This window comes from Bufo gargarizans, chromosome 2 (assembly GCF_014858855.1).
Source record: "Bufo gargarizans isolate SCDJY-AF-19 chromosome 2, ASM1485885v1, whole genome shotgun sequence".
NCBI lineage: Eukaryota > Metazoa > Chordata > Amphibia > Anura > Bufonidae > Bufo > Bufo gargarizans.
This window is the reverse complement of record NC_058081.1, coordinates 694,070,356-694,090,553: the sequence shown is the minus strand read 5'-3', so window position 1 is coordinate 694,090,553 and position 20,198 is coordinate 694,070,356. Positions and strand designations below refer to the sequence as shown.

General features: G+C 48.1%; 1 protein-coding gene across 1 annotated transcript in view; it reads right to left on the bottom strand.

Annotated features, from left to right (window-relative positions):
* ARCN1 (archain 1) overlaps positions 1-7,660 on the bottom strand; it is a 31,205-nt gene extending 23,545 nt beyond the window's left edge. The window contains exons 1-2 of the mRNA XM_044282356.1: positions 7,546-7,660; positions 3,385-3,648 (exon numbers count right to left, since the gene is read on the bottom strand). Coding sequence (XP_044138291.1) covers positions 3,385-3,648; positions 7,546-7,548 — 267 coding nt within the window. The 5' untranslated portion in view covers positions 7,549-7,660. The remainder of the gene's footprint in view (positions 1-3,384; positions 3,649-7,545) is intronic.
* Positions 7,661-20,198: the final 12,538 nt, after the last annotated feature.

The window sequence follows — 20,198 nt, the reverse complement described above, 5'->3', positions numbered from 1 at the left end:
AATTTCCCCCACGTTTGGTATAGCCATGTCCGTAACAGCCTGCACTATACAAATATCATGCAAATTGTGCCCTACGGCAAACGCCGTAAAAAAACAAAAAAAACACAGAACTGTCAATTCATTCTTAGCCGCCACTAAAAAAAAAAAAACGTGATAACAAGTGATCAAAAAGTGTTATTTACCTCAAAATGATACCAATGAAAACCACAAGTCGTCCCACAAAAATCAAGCCCTCACACAAAAAAATTAAAAAAAAAATAAAGTTATGGGGCTTGGGATGCAGCGATGCTATGAGATTTTCTTTTTCTTTAAAAAAAAAAAAAAAAAAAAAAGCCATCACTGTAATCGTACTGACCCAGAGAATAAAGTTAGTTATTTATGCCGAAAAATGAACACTGGAAAATGTATAACTCTGTCAGTATTGCTGTTTTTTCACGTCTCCCTCCCAGAAAGAGTTAATAAAAGTTAATCAGAAAGTTAAGTGTACCCAAAATGGCACCATTAAAAACTACAACTTGTCCCACAAAAAAACAAGCCCTCCTTCAGCTACGTAGACTGAAAAATAAAAAAAAGGTTATATAGCTCTTGGAAGGCGACAATGAAAAAAGGAAGAAAAACGCTTGGTCAGTAAGGCCCAAAACAGGCTGGTCACTAAGGGGTTAACAAAGCATAAGGTGAGTGTATAGGGACAAAGCATAAAAAAGCATCTAAAGACACTGATGATGCCTGCAGCCATCACATTACAGGCCTGGAAGATACAAACGTGTTTTTACCATCTAAATCACTGAACTTCAAGGCTAAAAACTGTTCTCCTGTCCATATCAACCAATCGGATGGCAGCTTTCATTTGACCACAGCAGATTTAAAAATGGAAGAAGGGATCTGATTGGTTGCTGCAGGCAACAGTTCTGAGGCCTAAATGTCTCTCTCAGCATTCACTTTCCAGCATCAAACATGTTGAGCCCATTACAGACCGGTCTATTTTGGGCCTTTTGGATGGAGCGATAACTTTTTTTATTTTTCAGTTGTGAACACTATATGATTTTTTTTTATAATTTTATATTTCAGTAGTTTTTATTAACAACATTTTGGGGTACTTTTAGATGGGTTGTTCCATCTCCAAATTTATGTCACAAGTGTGAGATAGGTGCGGATCTCATCTGTGGGACGCGCTCCTTTCTCCAGAACAGGGTCCCTGAAGTGACGGGGAGTGAACTGGGCATGCAATCGCTCCGCAATTTTTGGAAGTCCCATAGCACTGAATGAAGAGCAAGCCCCCCCCCCCCCCCTTCCACTCATCGTTATAGAGCTGCTAGAAATAGCAGGGCCAGTGCTCCCGCAGTGGTGACAGGAGGGTGGCCGTGCCTTTGCTGTTCTGCAGGTCCCAGAGCACTAATAGCATATCGCTAGGATAGGTCACAAATATTCCAGATGGGAATACCCCTTTCATTTAATGATTTATTTATTTAGGTGGGATTTTCATTTTTATTTTTTGCAATAGTACAACACCTCCATTATTATTATTATTATTTAAAGGGGTTTTCTAAGACACTTATACTGATGATCTATCCTCTGGATAGGCCATCAGTATCTTATCGGTGAGGGTCTGACACCCAGGACCCCCGCCAATCAGCTGTTTCAGAAGGCAGTAGCGTGGCGGCCTTCTCCAGCTTTACCTAGACCACGTGACGTTACGCTCATCGGTCACATGGCCTAGGAGCAGCTCTGCCCCATTGAAGTGAATGGGGATGGGCGTGATACCAAGCACAGCCGCTATACAATGTACGGCGCTGTGCTCGGTAAGCAGGGAGAAGGCAATGGCGCTACTGCAAGCGCCGGTACCTTCTCAAACAGCTGATTGGTGGGGGTCCCGGGTGTCAGACCCCCCCCCCCCCCACTCATCCGATATTGATAAGTCATCATTATGTAAGTCTCAGAAAATGTGACAATTTTTTTTTTACTGGACGCAGTGATCCTTTGATCGCTTACATAAGGCTTCAGATCACACAGCATTAGTGCCTGCCAGCATAAAAGTGACAGGCAAACTATTAGGTCATGGCCTAACAAGCAGATGGCTCCGGCAGATCTGGCGGTTTTTGTTAGGCTGCCATGGAAACACATCAGAATTCCGCAATTGCGTTGCTGGGGCGTCAAAGGGCCCCTTCCCTCTGGATAGATATCATGTGGATAGGGGATCATTTAATCTAACTGGAGTACCCCTTTAAGCTCTAAATTTAGGAGAATATTAATAATGAATCCGCCCCATTGATGTTGGGTCAGAGAAGTTTTAGGCCTCTTTCACACGGGCGAGTATTCCACGCAGGTGCAATGTGAGCGCATTGCACTTGAATCCGGGCCCATTCATTTCTATGGGGCTGTGCACACGAGCGGTGATTTTCACGCATCACTTGTGCGTTGCGTGAAAATCGCAGCATGCTCCTCTTTGTGCGTTTTTCATGTAATGCAGGCTCCATAGAAATGAATGGGGTTGCGTGAAAATCGCAAGCATCCGCAAGCAAGTGCGGATGCGGTGTGATTTTCACGCACGGTTGCTAGGAGACGATCGGGATGGGGACCTGATCATTATTATTTTCCCTTATAACATGGTTATAAGGGAAAATAATAGCATTCTGTACACCCCCCCAACTGGTTACCTCCCCCCTGTACCCTTACTGCAGACTGCTAGAAATACATTCATAACTTCTAGTAGAAATAATAGAGGAACAGCACAACATAGAGCCATAAGAATAGATGCTTCAGAATTGTTATTACATGGGGAATGCATGAAGCTATTAAAACAGGCATGTCAGAAGAGGGGACAGGTCCTCTAAGATTTTATCTTGTCCTTTTTTAAACTAAGTCTAATGTACTTCTCCATATCCGTTAATACAGAATATTCAATAATCCAGCACCTTTTCTTTCCGGAGGACAGGCCACCAGTAGTAAAATCCTGGACTATCCCTTTAAGCAGTCTACATTTAGGACAATAATAATAAACCCGCCCCATAGTTCTAAATGTCCGATGTCTTCTCTACTCCCCCTGCATAGAGCTGCAATCACTATTCTGTTGGTTGCTATCGGCACCGGACAACAAACACATCCCGACCAGCTTAGCAGAGCGGCTAGACTCCGGCGCTGCCGGCAGCACTGCATTCTGGGGGGGGTATGTCACAGTTTAAGAATCACTGGTTTACCCCCATGTATACAATGAAAATTGACAAGTCTTCTCTTTGCCGTGTTCCTCCCTAGTCAGGGCTGAAAGGACCTTTAGGATTTATGAGAACCCTGGAGGGGAAACACTAGTCATGATCACCCAATTTATAAAAAAATAAAAATAAAAAAAATGGCGGGTGCCTGTTTGGATGGTAGTCAGCGTGCACGTACCACTCTGGAGAACAGTCGGAGGGTCTCGAGGTCCTCTAGGATGTTGCTGTTCTTGGTGGTGATGAGGACCATGTAGAGCTTCTCCATGGGCTGGTAGACATAGCGCACGCTCTCCGTCTCCACGAAGGTGTGCTGTTTGCCCGTGTTCATTAATTTTGGGAAAGCGGCCAAGAGTCCTTCGATGCGAGTGCGGGTCATCTCCACGAACTGGCGTGACACTATGGCCTTACCGGCCTTCGTACACACAGCGGCAGCGAGCAGCACCTGCAACAGAAGACCCTCACCATATCAGTAACCACGTCCAGGGGTCCTACGGCCGGTCATACACATCAGACATTTTAGCAAATGCTTTTTTTTGCCAACAGCTTCCGAAATCCCCCCCTCCTTCCCGATTCCCACATGCATGCTCGGCTAACTTTAGAAGTTATACAGAGAATGATTAGACCAACAAAGCACATGCGCAGTCATTTCTCCACTCCCTCTGTGGACTTTTGATCAGTGGTGGGGCCACAATATCAACAGGGGCCCCTCTTTGAATGGAGTGGTGGGCATGATGCATGTGCTGTATGTGATATTTTCTTGGGGGGGTGGGGGGAATCCAGCTGAGAAACGCTAACACTTTCACAGCCGAGAGCCCAGTCTAATCACCTACCTCTGCACTAAATCCATCTCCAGTACAGAGGGTTTGCTACAATGTATCGGTGTCGGTAACCATGAACAGGTCGGAAGTGGTTTCTAGCCTCCGAATGAAAGAATCTATCTATTCACTGACAGCAAATAGAGCTCTTGAGAAAAACAGAAAATTACGAGATTGATCATGGACCAGCGTTTTACAACAGTCTATTATATCCCCTGCGCTGCCGGAGGATGCGCCCAATCTATGCCCACTCCCCTTTTCAGTAAGTGGCCAGGGCCGCTTGTAACAGGGGGCTTACTGACGCAGGGAGAGGAGAAGTCTCCCCTAAGTATCGTAGAAAGCTGCAGGACTTTCCGAGGTGCAGTTACATAAAACCATTCCTAGACAGGACTACAAGGGGGGGGGGCCACCCGGTCCCGTATGCCCGCCCATGCCCCTCAGTGCACGATCGATTTTAGAGCAACATGCTCGGTATAAAAAGAGATGCCAGCAGCCGGACCCCCCCACTATCAGACAGTGGCGAGTTAGGGAGGCCTCATACAGCTGCAGCTCTTCCCCCTGGCACATGCATGCTTGGCCAAGCATGCATGTGTACTCTATAGGGAGAGAGTTACAGAGGCTACCAGATAACCCTGGCAGCTGCTGATCTCTCTTGAGAAGCAAAGGATCAGACATGTTTGACCTAACAGCCCGCCCACCCATTCCACCGCCATACACCTCAGATAGAGGGCCAGTCCCACCCTCATTGGCGGCCCTCCAGCTGTTGGAAAACTACAACTTCCATCCTGCCTGGACAGTCTTCAGCTATCAGGGAATGCTGGGTGTTGTAGTTTTGCAGCAGCTGGAGGGCTGCAGGTTGGGCATCCCTGGTCCTTTACTGTACCGACTACATATAGACGTCAGTGTGACTTTTTGCATCAGTTACCCACAGATCACTACACTGACGCCATGGGCTAAGCTCACACCTCGCGGACGTCTTACAATGCAAGCCTGCAGCAGAACACCCAGTCCAATACAAGTCTATGGGATGTTTTAATCCTCAGCTACATGCTGCCGTTTTTTTTTTTTTTTTAAACGCATATACAGTATTAAAAAATATCCTCCCCAATGCCTGGGCCCCTTGTATGGATTATACTTATCTACTCCGCCACGGCCTACTCACTGTTTGCCGCAGGCCCAGTGACATCACGACTAGTATCAGTTGAATGGAGCTTAGCCCCACCCAGGCCACTGATACTAGTCGTGACGTCACTGGGCCTGCGGTAAACCGTGAGAAGACCGCGGCGCTGCTGGAGCGACCGCTGCCTTCTCAAAAACTGATCGGAGGGGGTCCCGGGTGTCAGACCCCCGCCGGTCAGATGCTGATGATCTATCCAGAGGAGAGATCATCAGTTTAACAAAGCTGCAAAAAGCAGTGGTGGTCATGCTTGCATACTATAGGAAAATGTGCACGGTCCAGGTCACCAGAGAGGCCGGCACTTTTTCCTGTAGTGTGCAAGCACGACCACCACTGATGGATTGCAGTGTGGTCGTAACCATGGATACCAGCTATGTATAAATGTAATGGAAAAATGAATCCAGCCAGCAAAGGAAGCAATATGGACAATCACAATACATTAGTAATATACACACAAACCTTATTAAAAAGGGGTTGTCAGGATTCAGAGCTGAACCCGGACATCCCTCCATTTTCACCCCGGCAGCCCCCCTGACATGAGCATCGGAGCAGTTCATGCTCCGATGCTCTCCTTTGCCCTGTGCTAAATTGCGCAGGGCAAAGGCATTTTTAGGAGTTCCGGTGACGTACCGAGCTCTCCATGGGGCTGCCAGGAAGCTTGGTGACGTCGCTGGCACTGATGGCGGGATTTAGCACGGCTCTAGCCAGTAAAACGGCTAGGGCAGAGCTAAAGCCCACCCATCAGAGCCAGTGACGTCACCGAACACACTGCTGGGCGGAAGTTACCGCCCGGCAGTGTGTTACTGGAAACAAAAAAGCCTGTGCCCTGCGCGATGTAGCACGGACAAGGGAGCGCATCGGAGCATGAGATGCTCCGATGCTAGCCTCAGGGGGGCTGCCGGGGTGAAAATAAGGGTATGTCCGAGTTCAGCTCTGAACCCGGACAAGCCCTTTAAGTTCCTGCAGGGGCCACTAAGCCTAATAATAGGCGCCGCCACTTCTTGGTCTGTACAGATCACTGTTCAGCAGTCATCTCATCATCATCGTCACAGGGAGGCTTACAACCCCAAAGATCACTTTTGTACAGGATCTACCCCTCATACCACAGGTGACAGAAGTCTGGAAAACTCTCCCACAGAAGTTAATGGAGGAGATAAATCAAAACTGGTGCAAAGTAAACCCGGCTTAGTTGGCCCTAGCAACCAATCACATTCCACCTTTCATGTTTCAGAAAAAATGAAAGGATAAATCTGATTGGTTGCTAGGGGCAACTAAGCCGGTTCTACTTTCCACCAGTTTTGATAAATCTCCCCCAATGAGTCCTCTCCGGACTATGACATCTATGGCCCATGGTGCTGCCGTAAAGCAAAACTCTAAATGCCGTTAAGAACAGCTCCGGCAAAATGGCCGCCCCCATAATCATGTTCAGAAAAACAGAATAAAAAAAAATAAAAAAAATCTACAATAGGAAAATAAAAACGATAAGAAAAACGGAAATGTGTGTCGCTGTTTGGTTTGACCTGGCAGAAAAAAAAAATATTACAGGCGACATTCGCTTTAAATCTGCGTTGATGCGCCAGATTTGCTCTGCGGACTCTTTGCGATGCACAGAATGAAATACTTTGCTAAATCCACAACGGATTGCACTGCCGGACCCCCGCCCCATGCGGTCGTCCCCTAAGGAGCCAGAATCTAGTGACATCATGCTCACAGACGTGTAGCGGTCACCCCACGATCGCCTCACAGACAGCTGCCTGACATCCTATCTAGCCTCAAGCCTCGTTCACACCTTCAGGATTTGGTCATGGATTCTGCGCCGAAAACCGCACCTAATGTATTGGAATGGCGCAGGAACGCAGAGCGCCACTTCTCACGGATCCCACACAGAAAAGTCGCCAGCGTTGCCTCAGTCAGTAGTCCCTGCGGATCCGGGGCACAGTATAGCCCTGATAAATAGATGCAATGCTTGTCAATGGTAAAAGCAACACATGTGAACACGGTCTTACAGTCAGAGCCGGAGGAACATGACAGATATCGCACTGTGTGACTTCAGGACAAGGGGCCCTGGAACCTGCATGAGGAAATGAGGAAATAACAGTCACCCATGTCCCTCTTGTCTCCCCGGGGGGGTCACCTGTCGGACCAGGTGCAAAGGTGAGAAGTAAATGTCGCAGAGGGAGACTATAAGACGCACAGACAAGTAAAAGACGCAGCGTCACACGTCCACACTGTCCAGAAGCGGACGCTGCCGAGCTGTCCGCACAGTTGTCAGTGACCCCGGCTGCTCTCGCGCTGCCCGGTGCGGTCCCCCCCGCCATGCCCAGTCCACACCGCACACACTGCTCACCATGGTTGCGGGAGTTACAGCCGGGTACTGGGCCTGTCCTGCTGATCGGCCTCTGTCGGTCCTCCGCACAATATGGCAGTACCGGAGCCACGTCTTCAACAGGAAGCTGCGTGAGATCCGGGAGGAGGCAAGAGAGCAGGGCACGTCCGAAGGAGGAGGCGACAGCGGCCATCTTTGAAATGGGACCTGCCCTTCCTGCTGCCAGTGCGCTGATGTGTCATTACTGGGGCCAGGAGACAGGACTCCCTGATAACTACAGCCAGGGACATGACACCCTGACAACTACAGCCAGGGACATGACACCCTGACAACTACAGCCAGGAACATGACACCTTGACAACTACAGCCAGGGACATGACACCTTGACAACTACAGCCAGGGACATGACACCCTGACAACTACAGCCAGGGACATGACACCCTGACAACTACAGCCAGGGACATGACACCCTGACAACTACAGCCAGGGACATGACACCCTGACAACTACAGCCAGGGACATGACACCCTGACAACTACAGCCAGGGACATGACACCCTGACAACTACAGCCAGGAACATGACACCTTGACAACTACAGCCAGGGACATGACACCCTGACAACTACAGCCAGGGACATGACACCCTGACAACTACAGCCAGGGACATGACACCCTGACAACTACAGCCAGGGACATGACACCCTGACAACTACAGCCAGGGACATGACACCCTGACAACTACAGCCAGGGACATGACACCCTGACAACTACAGCCAGGAACATGACACCTTGACAACTACAGCCAGGAACATGACACCTTGACAACTACAGCCAGGGACATGACACCCTGACAACTACAGCCAGGGACATGACACCCTGACAACTGCAGCCAGGGACAGGGTGAAAACTAAAGCCTGGAACATAGGCTGGCAACTACAGCCAGAGCAAAATGCTGACAACCTGTATGAATGAAATGTGAGCAGCACTATAGAGGTGTCATGTACATATTTGAATAGGTTTTCTCATAATCAGAATCTCAGATCTGGTGACCCCCAGATCACGAGGCCCGTGGCCATGACATGTCATCCATAATGATGTCACAAGACTGCAGTGGGCATCCGCTTCTGCTGGGCGGTACTTCACTATGGCCGGGACGTCATCATGAGCAGAAGCGATTGGCCCCCACAGTAGGAGCAGCCAGGGGCCAGAAGAGGAACGTCTAGCATGCATATGCAATATTCACCTTCTGCCCTGCCCAGTTATATAGGACAAATCCCGCAACCTATAGTATGTAAATCACAATTAGTACATATGACCCCCTTCAGTGCACCCCAAAATCAATACAGATCACATGCACAGACCCCCTAAACAAATACCAGCCCCCTGAATATGGAGCCCAGCCCTTAGTACATGAACCAAGCCAGATACCCCCTGGGTACAGATCATAGGCAGATTCCCCCTACATACAGACCCCAGGCCAGAAAACCTATACACCCTAGAGTCCTAGACCAACACCCCCCCCCCCCCCCCCCAAGATACACATCCCTTAAACAAATACAGATTCATCAATCAGTATAGATTATCTCAGACCCCCTAAATGAATAGCGAACCCAGACCAGACATCCTAATTATATATGGACCTCAGATTCGTTACCCAGAACAGACCCCCCATATACCGTATACAGACCCCCTGTATACAGATACGAGACCAGACCCCCACCGCATAAGCAAACCCCAGACCAGTCCCCCTTGTCTACAGACGCTTGTGTTTACAGCCTCCAGACTAGACCCCCCACTGACCCCTTTACAGACTTCAGACCATATGTTCAGCTGCTCGCCTTCAATTCTGGTCTTTCCTCCTGAGTGGAATCAGGATGTTGTCAGGAGTAGAGGAAGGCTCAGGATGGGGGGAGACATCAGTATATTAGGGTCCCGGGAAGATTTGCTGGCTTTTCCGATAGTCTGGAAGATCTTCCCTTTTTCTGGAATTTGGAAAGTAGATATATAGCTGAGAAACAGTATGGCTGCCACTAAAGCTTCCATGGAAGAGGCAGTACTGGATTTCCATATACCTGTAATTTACCACTGAGGTGTAAGAAAGTGATTTATTCTCCCAATATGGCCCAGTAGAACCACTGGAAGTCCAAAGGTTGTGGCTGTAATACTGACACTTAAATGTGGCCATATTATGTCAAAGAGAGACAGTGGATTTCCAAGTTAAGCTGGAGTATCTAGTCTTAGGAATCACCAGGTTTTCACCCTTTAGGCTACTTTCACACTAGCGTTTTCCGGTATTGAGATCCGTCATAGGGCTTAATACCGGAAAAAAAACACTTCAGTTTTGTCCCCATTTATTGTCAATGGGGACAAAACTGAACTGAACAAAAAGGAATGCTCCAAAATGCATTCCGTTCCGTCTAGTTGCGTTCCCAGACCGGAGAGCAAACCACAACATGTTGTAGTTTGCTTTCCGTCCTGGGATGCAGAGCAAGACGGATTCGGCATGACCCCCAATGCAAGTCAATGGGGATGAATCAGTTTTCTCTGTCACAATCGTCTACAATAGAATACAGATCCGTCCTTTATTGACTTTCAATGGAGTTTATGACGGATCCGTCTTGGCAATGTTAAAGATAATACAACTGGATCCATTCATAACGAATGCAGATGGTTGTATTATCAGTAACGGAAGCGTTTTTGCTGAACCCTGCCGGATCCAGTAAAAACACTATTGTGAAAGTAGCCTTACCCCCAGAAGGAGCTGTGGCTTCAGGAGAATTCCCACAAATTGATAAAAGGTAACAGTGATGGAGCTGTGGTGCACTCTGGAGTCAAGAGTCATCACCAAGAGATCAATCAGAATGTGACAAGCTAGGGAATAAACCAGGAACATAGGAGAAGTTGTAACTAGAAGTAGAACTACAAGGCAGGACTGAAGTTAGGAACAAGGCAAAGGTCAGGATCTAAGTCAGAAACACTTATAGTAATTTACATGAGAGCCAGAAAAGGAGTTCCTCGTTTGCTAAGCTGTGTTCTTCTGGAATGGAGGGAAGAGTTGACATTTTTCAATTAGTGGCAAGCCAGGGGATAAACCAGGAACGTAGTCAGGAGAAGTTGTAACCAGGAGTAGAACAACAGGAACCAGGAAATAAAGCAGAACTACAAGGCATAAGTGAGGTCAGGGACAAAGCTGGGGTCAGGATTTAAGTCAGAAACACTTATAGCAATATACATGAGATAAAGGAACAAAGATCTTCACCAGGAGATCAATCAGAAAGTGAAAAGTCATGAGGTGAACCAGGAGGATAGTCAGGAGAAGTTGTAACCAGGAGTAGAGCAGCAGGACCCAGGAAATAAAGCAGATCTACAAGGCAGGAGTGAGGTCAGGAACAAGGCTGAGGTTGGGATTTAGGTCAGACGTCATAAACACTTATAGCAATATTCATGAGAGCCAGGGAAGGAGATCCTCAATTGCTAAGCAGTGTTCTGCTGGAATGGAGGCAAAAGTCATCCCCAGGAGATCAATCAGAATGTGACAAGCCAGGGGATAAACCAGGAGCATAATCAGGAGAAGCCATAACCAGGAGTAGAACAACAGAACCCAGGAAACAAAGCAGAATTCAAGGCAGGAACAAGGCTGGGGTCAGGCTGTAAGTCAGAAATATTTGTATCTATATACAGGTCCTTCTCAAAAAATTAGCATATTGTGATAAAGTTCATTATTTTCTGTAATGTACTGATAAACATTAGACTTTCATATATTTTAGATTCATTACACACAACTGAAGTAGTTCAAGCCTTTTATTGTTTTAATATTGATGATTTTGGCATACAGCTCATGAAAACCCAAAATTCCTATCTAAAAAAATTAGCATATTTCATCCGACCAATAAAAGAAAAGTGTTTTTAATACAAAAAAAGTCAACCTTCAAATAATTATGAAACACAGAGAAAGAAAATGCACCAAACAGATATAACACTGACTATGCTGGCAAGACATGAATAAAGGTATTAAAAGCTGAGACTTTTGCCAATATATTCCAGTCATGGAGATATCGGAGCCCATCATGCACCACGTCACGGTTCTCAGCATGGCAAGGGGTCCTAACCGCTGCTCTAACTGTGGTGTGAACACGGTCTGAAGGTGATGTAATTCAGCTCGCAGCCAAGCTCCCCACAAGTGCCCAGCATGAATACTGCGGTTGTACACTGTGGATGAAGCCAGGCCGCGAGCCACACACACACCTGACCATGTGATGGAGGTTACCAGGTGCAAAAGAGTGTTAGAATGCCAAGTAAAGGCAAACGCACTCAAATCTAACAAGGCAGAAACCAAAAAACAAAAAAATATATAGTGGCAATTCTGGAGGAGCTGCCAAACCCCTGACACTGTGGCGTGTCTTCTATTAGGGGAGCAGCCCGACCGCATGTGGACCGCAGTAATCGACTAACCCCAGCAAAATATGCATACAATGGAGGACGTCGGCGCGGTTCAAATAATTATGTTCAGTTATGCACTCAATACTTGGTCGGGAATCCTTTTGCAGAAATGACTGCTTCAATGCGGCGTGGCATGGAGGCAATCAGCCTGTGGCACTGCTGAGGTGTTATGGAGGCCCAGGAGGCTTCGATAGCGGCCTTAAGCTCACCCAGAGTGTTGGGTCTTGCGTCTCTCAACTTTCTCTTTCCAATATCCCACAGATTCTCTATGGGGTTCAGGTCAGGAGAGTTGGCAGGCCAATTGAGCCCAGTAATACCATGGTCAGTAAACCATTTACCAGTGGTTTTGGCGCTGTGAGCAGGTGCCAGGTCGTGCTGAAAAATGAAATCTTCATCTCCATAAAGCTTTTCAGCAGATGGAAGCATGAAGTGCTCCAAAATCTCCTGATAGCTAGCTGCATTGACCCTGCCCTTGATAAAACACAGTGGACCAACACCAGCAGCTGACATGGCACCCCAGACCATCACTGACTGTGGGTACTTGACACTGGACTTCAGGCATTTTGGCATTTCCCTCTCCCCAGTCTTCCTCCAGACTCTGGCACCTTGATTTCCGAATGACATGCAACAGTCCAGTGCTGCTTCTCTGTAGCCCAGGTCAGGCGCTTCTGCCGCTGTTTCTGGTTCAAAAGTGGCTTGACCTGGGGAATGCGGCACCTGTAGCCCATTTCCTGCACACGCCTGTACACGGTGGCTCTGGATGTTTCTACTCCAGACTCAGTCCACTGCTTCCGCAGGTCCCCCAAGGTCTGGAATCGGTCCTTCTCCACAATCTTCCTCAGGGTCCGGTCACCTCTTCTCGTTGTGCAGCGTTTTCTGCCACACTTTTTCCTTCCCACAGACTTCCCACTGAGGTGCCCTGATACAGCACTCCGGGAACAGCCTATTCGTTCAGAAATGTCTTTCTGTGTCTTACCCTCTTGCTTGAGGGTGTCAATGATGGCCTTCTGGACAGCAGTCAGGTCGGCAGTCTTACCCATGATTGCGGTTTGGAGTTATGAACCAGGCTGGGAGTTTTTAAAAGCCTCAGGAATCTTTTGCAGGTGTTTAGAGTTAATTAGTTGATTCAGATGATTAGGTTAATAGCTCGTTTAGAGAACCTTTTCATGATATGCTAATTTTTTTAGATAGGAATTTTGGGTTTTCATGAGCTGTATGCCAAAATCATCAATATTAAAACAATAAAAGGCTTGAACTACTTCAGTTGTGTGTAATGAATCTAAAATATATGAAAGTCTAATGTTTATCAGTACATTACAGAAAATAATGAACTTTATCACAATATGCTAATTTTTTTAGAAGGACCCAGTGGCGTACCTACCATATAGGCAGACCACGCAGCTGCTATGGGGCCCGTGAGGAAGAGGGGCCCGCAGTGGAGGAGAGGCCCCGCCCCCGTCTATCTTCCTAATTGTCTCCCGTCTGCTAGCCCCGCCTCCTAGCCCCGCCTCCCGTCGGCTAGCTCCGCCTCCCGCCTGTTAGCTCCATTATGCCTGATTCCTCTCTGGATTGCCAGTAATGAAGTAAGTGACCGCTTGTAGGTGACGACAGTGGAGTGGGGGGTCACTCAGCTTTCCCAGGCTATTCCTCTGCACATATGCCATTCAGAACAGGAGGAAAGCTGGGTGCTATTATGTAATGTGACTCAGCTTTCCTGATGTCCTGCATGGCACAAGTGCAGAGGCCTGAGGAGATATGAGGGGAGGTGGGAGCTGTGTCACTCAGCTTTCTCAGATTATTCTCATGTCTCTCCACATGTGCAGGCAGGACAGCAGAAAAGCTGGGTGCTATTACATCATGTCCCTCAGATTTCCTGCTATCCTGCAAGGCATAAATGCAGATAATAAGAAGATGGTAAGGCAGGGGGGAGGGGTTCACCCAGCTTTCCCAGAGACTCCTGTCTCTGCACATGTGTCATGCAGGATAGCGAGTAATGTCAGTGTCTCCCAGCTGTCCTGCATGACACAGAGGATATGGGAAGGGGGGCACTCGCTTCCTCAAACTTTTCTCATGTCTATGCGCATGTGCATGTGCCATGCTGGACAGCAGGAAAGTTGGGTGGTATTACATCATGTAACGCCCCAGATTCTTGTCAATATATGCTGAACACCGCCGGGAACTATCAGATCCCATTCTCTATAAGGCGACTTTCACACTTGCGGCAGGACGGATCCGACAGGCTGTTCACCATGTCGTATCCGTCCTGTGGCTATTTCGCGCGACCGCCGCTCCATCCCCATTGACTATAACGGGGGCGGAGCTCTGGCGCAGCATGGCGGTGCACGGCGAAAGCCGCCGGACTAAAAGGTACTGCATGTCTGACTTTTTAGTCCGGCGACTTTCGCCGTGCACCATATAGTCAATGGGGACAGAGCGGCGGTCCGGCGGCACGGCGAAATAGCCACAGGATGGATCCGACATGGTGAACAGCCTGTCGGATCCGTCCTGCCGCAAGTGTGAAAGTAGCCTAATGGGTCTGTTGGGATCCGGCATGAGTACTGCCATTTTGTAGAACAAAATACTTCTGTATGAGGTGGGGCAGGGGAGAAGTTAGGGAGGGTAGTAAGAGGAGCCAGGGTGCATAGTAGGAGGGACTAGGAACGGGCATGGGGGCCCAATCTAAATTCATGCTATGGGGCCCAATGATTTCTGTGTACGCCCCTGGAAGGACCTGTACATGAGAACCAAGCAACGTGCTGCAGCCAAGGTTCTCCTTTAAATAGGCTGTCAAGCTTGACATCAAGTTCAGGTTCTGTTTGCCTTGTTAATCCAATACCACCATGTGGAAACAAATAGTGAGCCGTAGCTCGATCCAGCGGGACACAGGCCAAAGACAGAAGACATTGCTGGAGCAGATGGACATGGCGGTGATTTGGAGCTGTGACCACCATAAACACTAACACTTACCTATAAACCAGCCCTGACACTACGGAGCCCTCTCCTGCAGGCCATCGTGTGCCTAGATGTTGCTTCCCCACCGATATCAGCTGAATGTTGGGGTTTAAAATGGTCTTGTCTTCTTGAGGCTACCAGAGATGTATATGAAGCCCTTCAGGACCCCAGACCACACCACCTTGGAGTACCTCTGTTCATGCTGGAGCATGATGATACATTGGTGATGTCACTATGGATGCCACGGGTATGCTGTAAAGATCTCTGGAGCGTTTGCTGGCCGCTGTAAGGGTTCGGTCCAGATGTGGCAGATTTTTCTGTGGCAGATCCACAACAAAATCCCATTTCATCCCTCTACACGGTAAATATCTGCAACAGAACCTGACATACGGAAAACCTACGACTTGCTGGGGCTTTTATCTGCGCAAATCTGAGGAGCACCTGATCGAGCTGTCAGCGCCGTGCGGGAAAACCTTCCGAAACTGCAGGAGCCCCTTCCAACCCTCTGCTAAACTTATTGCTGTGAAACCCTGACCATGTTCACAAGTCACGCGGGGGTTAAAGTCAGAAAGGACAGAATGGTTATGCAGCATAGAATAAGTTGGCATCTGTAATTTACACGTCACACACGTGTGACTCATACATGACGGGGCCAAATCCGATATAATCCGGCCGGAGTACAGTGCCAGTAAAAAAGGTCACAGCAGGATTCGCCGGCGGATCGGCTGGGATGCCTTGGTTCTGCTGAACTGCCAAACCAGTTCAGGAACCAGGTGGGTGTAGTGCGCAGACCCCCCAACGGTTATGGCGGCCTGCATAGTGGGCCCACTGGTTTAACCCCTTGGGTGTTGTATGGGCGTGAAATATAAACGTATTAAACACTGAAATGTATAAGAAATTATTCCCCGCTGTTCCTGTAATGTCAGTTAAAGGGGTATTCCGATTGTTTCCAGGATATCCACAGGATAGGGGATAACAGATCTGTGGGGGTCCTACAGCGGGGACCCCCAACGATCACAAGAACGGGAGCCCCGTACCTCCTGCAGACCCCCGGAGGGGCCGGTCGCACGTGCTCGTTGCTGCTCCATTCATTTCTATGGGAGCTTCACTATCTCCTGAATTCTCTTAATGGAAATTAATGGAGGGGCTGCACACATGTGCGACGGGCTGCTCTGTTCATTTCAGGGGGGGCTTCTCATGATCAATGGGGGTCCCAGCGTTAGGAACTAATAGTTATCCCCTGTCCTGTTGATAGGGCATAACTTGAAACAACCGGAATACCCTTTTAATCCCTATCCATGGGATAAATCTCTGATCGGTGGGGGGTCTCAGCCGTCGGACCCCCAGCGATCAGATACTTATCCTGTATCATGTGGATAAGTATATTTAGTGGGACATTCCCTTTAAGGAGGCATCTGATTTTGGCTTTCAGAACGCAGTTTTTTTTCCAGTTTTTTATCCCCCCAGTCAGAGATCTTGACCTTTTTTATTTTTCCGCTGACTGAGCCGTGTCAAGCCTTATTTATGTGGGACAGGTTGTAGTTTTTATTGGTATCATTTTGGGGGTACGTACGACTTTGTGATCACCTCGTATTGTGAATTTTTTGGGGTAGGCTGCAGTTCTGTGCAGATTTTTTTATTTTCAGTAATTTTTATTGTTTTATTTCTTTTATTTATTTATTTTTATTTGAAAACACATTTTCTACAACATTTATGAGTCCCAGTAGGAAACTTGCACCCGCAATCTTATTGTGATGATTCTGGCGGGTCGGATGACCATTTGATATGTCTGAGGCCTCCAGACTCTCCCCAACGGCAGATGTCGGGAGGGATGAGGATCGGGCCTGTTTGAATTTCAGTGCCTTCTGTTAGCAGGCATATAAGGTACTGTCAGAGAAGAATAGCAGAGGCTTCCTCTCCTCTTCCATTTACTACATATGCATGATCGGCTGAGCCAAGCATGCATGTGTATGGGAGGATCGGGGGAGAAAGCCCCAACAGATTATTTACCAGGCCCTGGGAGGCCATGGTTAGGTCTGCGGTTGCCATAGCAATCCATCAGCATCCTGTAATTGTGTCCTCCTTTTCCTGAAGCAGCAATTGCTCTTGACCATGGCATCTATTAGGTTAAAAAGCTGGGATCAGTGTTCGCTCCAATTCCGGCCACTTCCAATTATACGCTTCTCAACATTGAAATTGCAGCACCAAGAAGGACCAGCAATAGGGTTATGCAAATTGAGGAAGCAGCAGGGTAAGATCTGCAGACGATCAGTTTTTCAAGCACCTAGCTCCAATCTGTGAAAAAAAAGCCAGATTGAAAGCAACGTTTTTAAGCCGCATGAAACCTTAAACTTCGGATCACGTCATGTGTGATGCCCCCAGTTCGCTCGAATTCCAGTTATCTCCACTTTATCACAAACTGAGAGATGACAACACGCCTAGGCCAAGATGTCAGCACTGGTCAACACTGTTGGATGTCACATCCCAATCCTAGGGCGGCAAACAGTGTCTACACAAACCATAAGAAAGGCGTCTGCACGACACTGGGCTACGAGCCAGACGTCCATCTACAGGTGTTCTACTGACCTCGCGCCACCGTTCTCAAAGGCTATCATGGTGCACAGCAAGACATCAATGGAGGCTGGAATGGAGGTCTCAGACACAATGGCAGCACAATGATTGGTCTGGAGACTACGAGTTCAATGTCATGAAGAGGCCTTCACATGGGAACATCACACCAGAACTAGTCTTTATTTCAGGTACACTAACAGCTCGGCGTTACGTTGATTTGGTCGTGAAACCAGTGGTACGGCCATCTCTCCAAGGTGTCCCAGTAGCGTATTACAATACCAGGCGGCATGTTACTCGTGATGCTGTGAGCAGCCTGTGAGGCCTAAACATGCTACCATGGCCTGTAGCATCTCCAGACTTGTCTCCCATCTGGAACATTACTGGTCGGCAAAGGGAAATTGCAAAGTTAGCTGCCAGCAGTGGATCTTGATGATTTCTGTGCCCATTCAGCGTGGCCGAACATTCCTCGGACAACCATTAATGACCGCACTGATAGCATGCCACGGTGTGCAAGTGCGTGTACTTCTGTGTGTGGCACTTATACTGAATGAATAAATCGAGATGTTTGGAATATTTTGTTTCCATTTTATTATCATTTGCATATCATTAACCTGTCTATCGATCCTGTGATTTCCAGAATTCCATGACTTTTCCCTCTTGGTGTTGCAATTGCAATGTTGAGTAGTGTAGATTATACCTGGGTCCAGCTCTGGATGGCGTGGGCACAACTTGGGCACCATGATGTACTATGACGCCAATTCACAGGGATTGATAACTTATAATAAGGACAGGCCATCAATGTCTGATCAGCAGGTTCCAACCTCCTGAACCCTCCCTCCCCACCGGTCAGCACCATGAAAGGATACTGGTGCTCGGCTGGTCTCTACGTGCGGCTGTATGTTACTGCTAGTCTTAGTCAGATGAATGGTCACTATGCCCAGACACCCACATGCGAATACTGTCTGAGGGCTGAGGTGCACAGTCCTGGGGTGACAGATATCAAGAGCTAATATCTAGCACTAGAGGAAGTTACTCAGTGGTCAATTAGTCACTTCTATACCATTCACCAGTAGATGGTGCTGTCCCATTGACCAGTAGGTGGCGTTGTTCCATTCACAAGTGGGTGGCATTATCCCATTCACCAGTAGGTGACACTGTCCCATTCACAAGTAGGTGGCATTATCCCGTTCACCAGTAGGTGGCACTGTCCCATTCACCAGTATATGGTGCTGTCCCATTCACCAGTAGGTGGCGTTGTCCCATTCACCAGTAGGTGGTGCTGTCCCATTCACCAGTAGGTGGTGCTGTCCCATTCACCAGTAGGTGGCGTTGTCCCATTCACCAGTAGGTGGCGTTGTCCCATTCACCAGTAGGTGGTGCTGTCCCATTCACGGGTAGGTAGCGTTGTCCCATTAACCAGTAGATGGTGCTGTCCCATTCACCAGTAGGTGGCGTTGTCCCATTCACCAGTAGGTGGTGCTGTCCCATTCACCAGTAGGTGGCATTATCCCATTCACCAGTAGGTAGCGTTGTCCCATTAACCAGTAGATGGTGCTGTCCCATTCACCAGTAGGTGGCGTTGTCCCATTCACCAGTAGGTGGTGCTGTCCCATTCACCAGTAGGTGGCATTATCCCATTCACCAGTAGGTAGCGTTGTCCCATTCACCAGTAGATGGTGCTGTCCCATTCACCAGTAGGTGACATTATCCCATTCACCTGTAGATAGCGCTGTCCCATTGACCATTATATGATATTTTCTCATTCACCAGTAGATGGTGCTGTCCTATTTGTCAGTATGTGGCATTATCCATCTTACCAGTAGATGGCGCTGTCCTATCCACAAGTATATGACATTATCTTATTCACCAGCAGGTGGCGCTGTTCCATTTACCATTATATGACATTATCTCATTCACCATTATATGACATTATCTCATTCACCAGCAGGTGGCGCTGTCCCATTCACCATTATATGACATTATCTCATTCACCAGCAGGTGGCGCTGCTGGTGAATGCATATCATTAACCTGTCTATCGATCCTGTGATTTCCAGAATTCCATGACTTTTCCCTCTTGGTGTTGCAATTGCAATGTTGAGTAGTGTAGATTATACCTGGGTCCAGCTCTGGATGGCGTGGGCACAACTTGGGCACCATGATGTACTATGACGCCAATTCACAGGGATTGATAACTTATAATAAGGACAGGCCATCAATGTCTGATCAGCAGGTTCCAACCTCCTGAACCCCCCCTCCCCACCGGTCAGCACCATGAAAGGATACTGGTGCTCGGCTGGTCTCTACGTGCGGCTGTATGTTACTGCTAGTCTTAGTCAGATGAATGGTCACTATGCCCAGACACCCACATGCGAATACTGTCTGAGGGCTGAGGTGCACAGTCCTGGGGTGACAGATATCAAGAGCTAATATCTAGCACTAGAGGAAGTTACTCAGTGGTCAATTAGTCACTTCTATACCATTCACCAGTAGATGGTGCTGTCCCATTGACCAGTAGGTGGCGTTGTTCCATTCACAAGTGGGTGGCATTATCCCATTCACCAGTAGGTGACACTGTCCCATTCACAAGTAGGTGGCATTATCCCGTTCACCAGTAGGTGGCACTGTCCCATTCACCAGTATATGGTGCTGTCCCATTCACCAGTAGGTGGCGTTGTCCCATTCACCAGTAGGTGGTGCTGTCCCATTCACC